Source organism: Nerophis lumbriciformis, linkage group LG32 (genome assembly GCF_033978685.3).
Source record: "Nerophis lumbriciformis linkage group LG32, RoL_Nlum_v2.1, whole genome shotgun sequence".
NCBI lineage: Eukaryota > Metazoa > Chordata > Actinopteri > Syngnathiformes > Syngnathidae > Nerophis > Nerophis lumbriciformis.
The window spans coordinates 14952462-14963032 of NC_084579.2; the positions used below are offsets into that span (position 1 = coordinate 14952462).

Here is a 10571-nt window from a genome sequence, read left to right on the forward strand (position 1 = left end):
AGGCACTTGAAGAAAAATGGGCTGCATGGTCGAGTGGCCAAAAAGTTCAATTTTGGTCTCATCACTCCAAATTACTTTGTTCCAGAAGTTTTGAGGCTTGTCTCTGTGCTGTTTGGCGTAATGTAAGCGGGATACTTTGTGACATTTGCGCAGAAATGGCTTTCTTCTGGCGACTCGACTATGCAGCCCATTTTTCTTGAAGTGCCTCCTTATTGTGCATCTTGAAACAGCCACACCACAATTTTTCAGAGAGTTCTGTATTTCAGCTGAAGTTATTTGTGGATTTTTCTTTGCATCTCGAACAATTTTCCTTTGAACACTGCTGATTGGCATTCTCAATTCATTGGATATCTTTTTATACCCCTTTCCTGTTTTATGCAGTTCAATTACCTTTTCTCGCAGATCCTTTGACAATTATTTTGCCTTCCCCATGACTCAGAATCCAGAAACATCTGTGCAGTACTGAATTAAAGATGCAATGGTCTGTCAGAAGCCCAGAAACTCACTGACCTTTTATACACACACATTAATTACAAACTAACAGGTCACAGGTGAGGATTGGAACCTTGATTAGCCATTCAAACATGTTTGTGTCAACTTTTGTGCATGTTATCAGATCAAAGTCACTGGGGTATGTAAACTTTTGATCAAGGTCATTTGGGTACTTTCTTTTGTCATTTTGATTCAAAAAGAGTAAACACAGTTGTTTGCCAATAAATATCTTCACACAACCATTAAGCATGAGGGGAAGTAAGGTTTTTGTGTTATCATTCATATTCTCTGAAGAATGGCCAAGAAATCATAAATTCTCCCAGGGTATGTAAACTTATGAGCACAACTTTATATACATTGACTCCCCTTTTCAGGCGGAATCGTGCTGAACCCGTCCTTCTACGGTACATTCGGCCACACCGACACCATGGTGCACGAGATAGGTCACAGTCTCGGACTCTACCACGTTTTCCGAGGGATCTCAGAGATCGAATCGTGTAACGATCCGTGTTTGGAGACGGAGCCCTCGATGGAGACCGGAGATCTTTGTGCGGACACTAATCCCACGCCCAAGTTCAAAGAATGCCACGATCCAGAACCCGGCAACGAGACCTGCGGCTCTCCGCATTTCACTAACACGCCTTTCAACAACTACATGAGTTATGCAGGTGAGGGACGTACTCTTGTGTTCTGTATTCATTGTAAAACACTCACATTAATCACGCATCAACCTGTTTTTTTTTGTCTCCCTACAGATGATTCCTGCACTGACTCCTTTACCCTGAACCAAGTGGCTAGGATGCACTGCTACCTGGACCTGGTCTACCAGACTTGGCAACCTAATTCCAAACCTCCTCCGGTGCCCATGCCCCCACAGGTGGTGGAGCAACATCACAACTCCTTCACTTTGGAATGGTTTCCACCCATTTCAGGACACTTTTACGACAGGTGAAATGACCTGGATAGGCACATGCGCGTTTTGTAAAAAAAAAAAAAAAGATTAAAAAAAAATCTAATTTTTGCCCTAAAATTTTATTTTTTGGAAATATTTGAAATTAATATGAAACATGTTTTTTTAGATTTTTTTTTTTTGGAAACACCTCCTCACTCAATGCGTTTTCTTTATTTTCATGACTATTTACATTGTAGATTGTCACTGAAGGCATCAAAACTATGAATGAACACGTGGAGTTATGCACTTAACAAAAACAGGTGAAATAACTGAAAACACGTTTTGTATTCTAGTTTCTTCAAAATAGCCACCCTTTGCTCCGATTACTGCTTTGCACACTCTTGGCATTCTCTCGGTGAGCTTTAAGCACACCTGGGAAGTGAAAACCATTTCAGGTGACTACCTCTTGAAGCTCATTGAGAGAATGCCAAGAGTGTGCGAAAAAGTAATCATAGCAAAGGGTGGCTATTTTGAAGAAACGAGAATATAAAACATGTTTTCAGTTATTTCACCTGTTTTTTGTTAAGTACATAACTCCACATGTGCCTTCAGTGACAATCTACAATGTAAATAGTCATGCAAATAGTGAAAACACATTGAATGAGAAGGTGTGTCCAAACTTTTGGCCTGTACTGTATGTGTTTTTTCATGAAATATTTGTCTTTAGTTTTATTTAGTTTTCGGGGCAACATTATTATATTTTTAATATAATTAATTTTTTTCTTAAAAATTCTAATTTGTTTGTATTTATGTTAGGCATTTATCCAACTTGGTTTATTTTAAGTATTTTTTTTGTGTAGAATGTTTTTTTTGTATGATTTTAATATTTTAGTAAAACTATACACTTTCCCCTAAAATTACCCATTTTTCGTTCATTGCAACATTGTTCTTGGTAGTATATATATATATATATATATATATACTGTATATACACATATATGTGATACATATACATACAGTACATATATATTTATGTATGTACACACACACACACACACACACACACACATATATATATATATATATATATATATATATATATATATATATACATATATATATGTATTTATTACCAAGAACAAAGTTGCAATGGACCAAAAATGGGTAATTTTAGGGGAAACTATACAGGTAAAAGCCAGTAAATTAGAATATTTTGAAAAACTTGATTTATTTCAGTAATTGCATTCAAAAGGTGTAACTTGTACATTATATTTATTCATTGCACACAGACTGATGCATTCAAATGTTTATTTCATTTAATTTTGATGATTTGAAGTGGCAACAAATGAAAATCCAAAATTCCGTGTGTCACAAAATTAGAATATTACTTAAGGCTAATACAAAAAAGGGATTTTTAGAAATGTTGGCCAACTGAAAAGTATGAAAATGAAAAATATGAGCATGTACAATACTCAATACTTGGTTGGAGCTCCTTTTGCCTCAATTACTGCGTTAATGCGGCGTGGCATGGAGTCGATGAGTTTCTGGCACTGCTCAGGTGTTATGAGAGCCCAGGTTGCTCTGATAGTGGCCTTCAACTCTTCTGCGTTTTTGGGTCTGGCATTCTGCATCTTCCTTTTCACAATACCCCACAGATTTTCTATGGGGCTAAAGTCAGGGGAGTTGGCGGGCCAATTTAGAACAGAAATACCATGGTCCGTAAACCAGGCACGTGTAGATTTTGCGCTGTGTGCAGGCGCCAAGTCCTGTTGGAACTTGAAATCTCCATCTCCATAGAGCAGGTCAGCAGCAGGAAGCATGAAGTGCTCTAAAACTTGCTGGTAGACGGCTGCGTTGACCCTGGATCTCAGGAAACAGAGTGGACCGACACCAGCAGATGACATGGCACCCCAAACCATCACCCAACTATGCAAATTTTGCATTTCCTTTGGAAATCGAGGTCCCAGAGTCTGGAGGAAGACAGGAGAGGCACAGGATCCACGTTGCCTGAAGTCTAGTGTAAAGTTTCCACCATCAGTGATGGTTTGGGGTGCCATGTCATCTGCTGGTGTCGGTCCACTCTGTTTCCTGAGATCCAGGGTCAACGCAGCCGTCTACCAGCAAGTTTTAGAGCACTTCATGCTTCCTGCTGCTGACCTGCTCTATGGAGATGGAGATTTCAAGTTCCAACAGGACTTGGCGCCTGCACACAGCGCAAAATCTACCCGTGCCTGGTTTACGGACCATGGTATTTCTGTTCTAAATTGGCCCGCCAACTCCCCTGACCTTAGCCCCATAGAAAATCTGTGGGGTATTGTGAAAAGGAAGATGCAGAATGCCAGACCCAAAAACGCAGAAGAGTTGAAGGCCACTATCAGAGCAACCTGGGCTCTCATAACACCTGAGCAGTGCCAGAAACTCATCGACTCCATGCCACGCCGCATTAACGCAGTAATTGAGGCAAAAGGAGCTCCAACCAAGTATTGAGTATTGTACATGCTCATATTTTTCATTTTCATACTTTTCAGTTGGCCAACATTTCTAAAAATCCCTTTTTTGTATTAGCCTTAAGTAATATTCTAATTTTGTGACACACGGAATTTTGGATTTTCATTTGTTGCCACTTCAAATCATCAAAATTAAATGAAATAAACATTTGAATGCATCAGTCTGTGTGCAATGAATAAATATAATGTACAAGTTACACCTTTTGAATGCAATTACTGAAATAAATCAAGTTTTTCAAAATATTCTAATTTACTGGCTTTTACCTGTATAGTTTTACCAAAATATTAAAGTCATACAAAAAAAAATGTTTACACAAAAAATTATTTAATTTTTTAATTATTTCAAATTATGACTTCTCCTAACAATGTTATTCTTGTGAAATCATACACCAACATACCAATTGCATAGTTTCTTCTATTATTACAACTTCTTTTTGTAATGTTACAGCTTTATTCTTGCAAATCCATGTGTTTTTCTCACAATAGCAGGACTTTAATTGAAAAAAAAATCCCTTTTTGGAGGAATTTTTTTTTCTTGTCAACTGATTACTTCTGTTAAAATTCCAACTTTATTCATGTAAAGTTACACATTTTCCATGTAATATTACCATTTTCAAAACATTCTGGGAATAGTTCGACATGAGCACATAACATCACAGCTCAAATTTTCTAAAATTCTGACTTTTACTCAATTCTGAGGGTTTTAAAATATTTCAGATTTCTTTGTCTAAATATAAACTGACATGTATAGCCTATAATTTTGATACCGTTTTTTTATTTGGCCTATATCTAAGTTGGTTGCTGTGCTTGTCTGTTGGTTTCCTAGAGAATTGGGATCAGTGTGCGATAAATGCACCGAGGGTAGAGTTCTACTGCAATACGCCTCCAACTCGTCATCCCCGCGACCATGCGATCCCTCCGGACACTGGTCACCGCTTGGGGCTGAAGGTAGCGTGTCCTCCATCCTACGCCATTCTTCTTCACTGTGATATAAACACACGCTACACTTCAAATATGCTAAAATATGTCAAATATGCTACAACTGGAATGGGGTTTAACTTTTGTTGGCTCTCTGAGTCAGAGCTTCAACACGCCAACATTTTGGCTCACTGACTCATCTCCAAAACATGCACTTATTCGTGAGGATCAAGATTTAAGGTACCACCATTCCCACCTCCCATGTCAAAAGTGGAATTTTCCTATTTGTGTGGGATTTAAGTGCAATAAAAGCTAACATAAGTGGGATTTTAGACATTTTTTGGTCCTCTGATTATAAGAACTTTGCACGGAGGAGGTATTTATGGTATTAAGATACATTTTTTTCCCCATCTGTGCACCACTACATCACTCTGTGCTTTTTACTGTGCTTGCATCAATCATTTTTTATCCCCCTGTTATAACCAGCACCATCACCATCGATTCACCATAACAGACTCTGAATTTTGTCATAACGACGCATACACTAAGTATCGTATACTGCAAAAAGTCAGTGTTCAAAAGCAAGAAAACAAAAAACAAAAATTAGGGGTATTTTATTAGAACTAAGCAAAATTATCTGCCAATAGAACAAGAAAATTTGGCTTGTCAGGACTTTCCCAAACAAGTCAAATTAGCTAACTTCAATGAACCCAAAAATACCTTAAAATAAGTATATTCTCACTAATAACAACTGCACTTTTCTTGGAAGAAAAAAAAAAGACCTTTTGGCTCAATATGTTGAAAAATATTCCTAAATTAAGTAAATGCTAGTGCCATTATCTTGACATAATGATATGCGCTCGGCATTACATTTCTTGAAACCAGCAAATTTATACTAAAAGCTAATTTATTGTTCTTAATGGAAAGGCAACAAGGCAACAGCTTGTTACTCTTGGGGTCTCCTAGCCGCTCAGGCAAATCATATTGTCTAAAAATGCATTTTTCCATCGATAACATGACATCATTGCGCCAAGTGCGTGCTTTTTCAGTCAATTAGTGTGCAAGAAAAAGAAAAAAAAAAAAAAAAAAGAAAAAAAAAAAATATATATATATATATATATTTCCCTTTCAGTCAATTAGTGTGCAAGGGAAATATATATATATATATATATATATATATATATATATATATATATATATATATATATATATATATATATTTATATATATATATATATATATATATATATATATATATATATATATATATATATATATATATATTTATATATATATATATATTTTTTTCCCCCATATATATATATATATATATATATATATATATATATATATATATTTATTTCCCTTGCACACTAATTGACTGAAAGAGCATGCACTTGGCGCAATGATGTCATGTTATCGATGGAAAACATGACATCATGTCATCGGACAATTTTTTTTATTGTAATTTTGAAGCATTTACCTGAATGTGCATGAACTATTTTTGTTCAAAATTGTTTGAAATGTCAAATGTTTAAATATTAACTGTCAGTTTACTGTACTGTGCCAACTGTACTACTATATGAGTACAACTTTTCTATTGTTTCATTGAAAATAAAACAGCAAAGTCCGTTTGGCTGTCATCTGTTTTAATTATGAGACAAAATTGTGTCAAAATCTTGCTTGAAATAAGAAATTATTACTTTAAAAAAGCAGTTTTATACTCGTGATTGTTGATGACACAGCTTTGCAACCGTTGATATTCTAGTTTCAAGCATGTTTTACTCAATAAGGGTCATAAAATCTCAGCAACAAGCTGTAATATCTTACTGAGATCATTTAGGACCAAAACCCTTAAAACAAGTAAAACACTCTAACATAAAATCTGCTTAGTGAGAAGAATTATAAGCAAATATCACCCTTATTTGAGATATTTAATCTTACTTAGATTTCAGTTTTTGCAGTGTAAGAGTCAAAAACAGAACATGTATTTATTTACAGAATTCACTGTAAATGGAAAAATGTACGGCAATTTTTTTAAAGGTAAAATTTTGCAGACTGAGCTATCAGTTTTTTTTTACCCTAAAATCTATTGTCGTTTTTACAGTATACAATGTTATGTATAACTTGCTTTAAAATCAGAATGCAAGCAGATATTTGAGCATTTATTTTAATTTTAACAAAAAAAAGTTTGGAATGTATGATAATATAATATTTACATTATTACTTAATATTAACGTTTAAAAGATATGCAAATGTATGCAGTACTTTTTTTTTTCTAGTACCTTATTGACGCATAATATTTCGTAAAATGATTTGGTGGACCAGATCTGGCCTTAAATTTGACACTGGTGACTTAGATGATAACCACCTCTTGCATACTGTATACTTGACAATATTATATACACTATATTGCCAAAAGTATTTGGCCACCTGCCTTGACTCACATATGAACTTGAAGTGCCATCCCATTCCTAACCCATAGGGTTCAATATGATGTCGGTCCACCTTTTGCAGCTATTACAGCTTCAACTCCTCTGGGAAGGCTGTCCACAAGGTTGCGGAGTGTGTTTATAGGAATTTTCCACCATTCTTCCAAAAGCGCATTGGTGAGGTCACACACTGATGTTGGTCGATAAGACCTGGCTCTCAGTCTCTGTTCTAATTCATCCCAAAGGTGTTCTATTTGGGTTCAGGTCAGGACTCTGTGCAGGCCAGTCAAGTTCATCCACAGCAGACTCTGTCATCCATGTCTTTATGGACCTTGCTTTAAGCACTGGTGCACAATCATGTTGGAAGAGGGAAGGGGCCCGCTCCAAACGGTTCCCACAAGGTTGGGAGCATGGAATTGTCCAAAATGTTTTGGTATCCTGGAGTGTTCAAAGTTCCTTTCACTGGAACTAAGGGGCCGAGCCCAACTCCTGAAAAACAACCCCACACTATAATTCCTCCTACACCAAATTTCAAATGTACCATTCTCCCGGCAACTTCCAAACCCAGACTCGTCCATGGGATTGCCAGATGGAAAAGCGTGATTCATCATTCCAGAGAACGCGTCTCCACTGCTCTAGAGTCCACTGCATCCGACTCTTTGCATTATACTTGGTGTTGTATGGCTTCGACGCAGCTGCTCGGCCATGGAAACCCATTCCATGAATCTCTCTGCGTACTGTACGTGGGCTAATCGGAAGGTCACATGAAGTTTGGAGCTCTGTCGCAGAAAGTCGGCGACCTCTTTGCACTATGCGCTTCAGCATCCGCTGACCACTCTCTGTCAGTTTACGTGGCCTACCACTTGGTGGCTGAGTTGCTGTTGTTCCCAAACTCTTCCATTTTCTTCTAATAAAGCCGACAGTTGACTTTGGAATATTTAGGAGCGAGGAAATTTCACGACTGGATTTGTTGCACTGAGCTCCTGAGAGAGTCTTTCACAAATGTTTGTAGAAACAGTCTCCATGCCTAAGTGCTGGATTTTATACACCTGTGGCCGGGCCAAGTGATTAGGACACCTGATTCTGATCATTTGAATGGGTGGCCAAATACTTTTGGCAATATAGGGTGTATAAAAAAAACCTAAAGAACATCTTTATTTGGCTCCAATCCAAAAAAAATTCTTTTTTGGTCCTTTGCCCACATTTCTGTGGAAATTGGTTTAGTAATTTAGTCTTAAAGGGGAACGTTATCACCAGACCTATGTAAGCTTCAATATATACCTTGATGTTGCAGAAAAAAGACCATATATTTTTTTAACTGATTTCCGAACTCTAAATGGGTGAATTTTGGCGAATTAAACGCCTTTCTATTATTCGCTCTCGGAGCGATGACGTCACAAACACCGAGTCAAATCAGCTCTGTTATTTTCCGTTTTTTCGACTGTTTTCCGTACCTTGGAGACATCATGCCTCGTCGGTGTGTTGTCGGAGGGTGTAACAACACGAACAGGGACGGATTCAAGTTGCACCAGTGGCCCAAAGATGCAAAAGTGGCAAGAAATTGGACGTTTGTTCCGCACACTTTACCGACGAAAGCTATGCTACGACAGAGATGGCAAGAATGTGTGGATATCCTGCGACACTCAAAGCAGATGCATTTCCAACGATAAAGTCAAAGAAATCTGCCTCCAGACCCCCATTGAATCTGCCGCAGTGTGTGAGCAATTCAGGGACAAAGGACCTCGGTAGCACGGCAAGCGATGGCGGCAGTTTGTTCCCGCAGACGAGCGAGCTAAACCACCTGGATGTCTTGGCTCACACCGTCCCTTATGCCACCGAAGATGATCAAGAGAAGACTATCGACCCTAGCTTCCCTGGTCTGCTGACATCAACTCCAAAACTGGACAGATCAGCTTTCAGGAAAAGAGCGTGGATGAGGGTATGTCTACAGAATATATTAATTGATGAAAACTGGGCTGTCTGCACTCTCAAAGTGCATGTTGTTGCCAAATGTATTTCATATGCTGTAAACCTAGTTCATAGTTGTTAGTTTCCTTTAATGCCAAACAAACACATACCAATCGTTGGTTAGAAGGCGATCGCCGAATTCGTCTTCGCTTTCTCCCGTGTCGCTGGCTGTCGTGTCGTTTTCGTCGGTTTCGCTTCCATACGGTTCAAACCGATATGGCTCAATAGCTTCAGTTTCTTCTTCAATTTCGTTTTCGCTACCTGCCTCCACACTACAACCATCCGTTTCAATACATGCGTAATCTGTTGAATCGCTTAAACCGCTGAAATCCGAGTCTGAATCCGAGCTAATGTCGCTATGTTCTATGAGCCATGTTTGTTCGTATTGGCATCACTATGTGACGTCACGGGAAAATGGACGGGTGTATATAACGATGGTTAAAATCAGGCACTTTGAAGCTTTTTTTAGGGATATTGCGTGATGGGTAACATTTTGAAAAAACTTCGAAAAATAAAATAAGCCACTGGGAACTGATTTTTAATGGTTTTAACCCTTCTGAAATTGTGATAATGCCATCCATTTTCCATCCATTTTCTACCGCTTGTCCCAAAGCAATCAATGGAGGTAATGACTGCGCTGCCATGATTGTCCTCGGACCCAGGAGTAGTTCAAGGAACACCAGTGGTGATTATGATGTTATTAATGTTTAAAGCGATAGTGTACAAGCTGGAGGCCTATTACTCATGCCTTATTACACTTACTTACTACTTTAGAGCTGCCCTCTTCCACATATCAACTCAATGTCCTTTAGGCATGTTGCCAGACAGACACATTTAATGGGTTTTTTTTAATCTTTTGAAAGTTTCTCCGCTTGCATGAGTGTGAATGTGTTGTGGGTGATGTACAGTAAAGATTATTTTAAAGGCACCGAACCTTGCCTTCACGCGAGCGATAATGTGTGTAGCAGAGGCAAGTCCGGGCTTGTCCAACATGCTCCGTGTGTAAACTGTACTCAATTTTCCTTCTTGGAGGGGCTCCCTGTTTGTGTCAGCTCCCCGTGTCCTTTTAACTCTGCCCGGCCTGGTGTCTCGGTGGACTCCGCGGCTTGTTTGCAGCAGTTTCTCACTCCTTCTTCTAATGCACACACAGACTCTCATTTGCATGTAAACTATTTAAGGGATCAGCGAGTTGCATGTGTGTGTGTGTGTGCATTCATTCTTGCATGCACATGGCACCTGATGGCAGCACTTCTTATACACTGCAAAACCTGAAATCTAAGTAAGATTAAATATATCAAATAAGGGTGATATTTGCTTATTTTCTGTCTGATAAGATAATTCTTCTCACTAAGCAGATTTTAT

The 10571-nt window shown here is 38.1% G+C and overlaps 1 protein-coding gene across 1 annotated transcript in view; it reads left to right on the plus strand.

Annotated features, from left to right (window-relative positions):
• pappaa (pregnancy-associated plasma protein A, pappalysin 1a) overlaps positions 1–10571 on the plus strand; it is a 288874-nt gene that overhangs the window by 68450 nt on the left and 209853 nt on the right. The window contains exons 4-6 of the mRNA XM_061927311.1: positions 867–1160; positions 1248–1440; positions 4718–4839. Coding sequence (XP_061783295.1) covers positions 867–1160; positions 1248–1440; positions 4718–4839 — 609 coding nt within the window. The remainder of the gene's footprint in view (positions 1–866; positions 1161–1247; positions 1441–4717; positions 4840–10571) is intronic.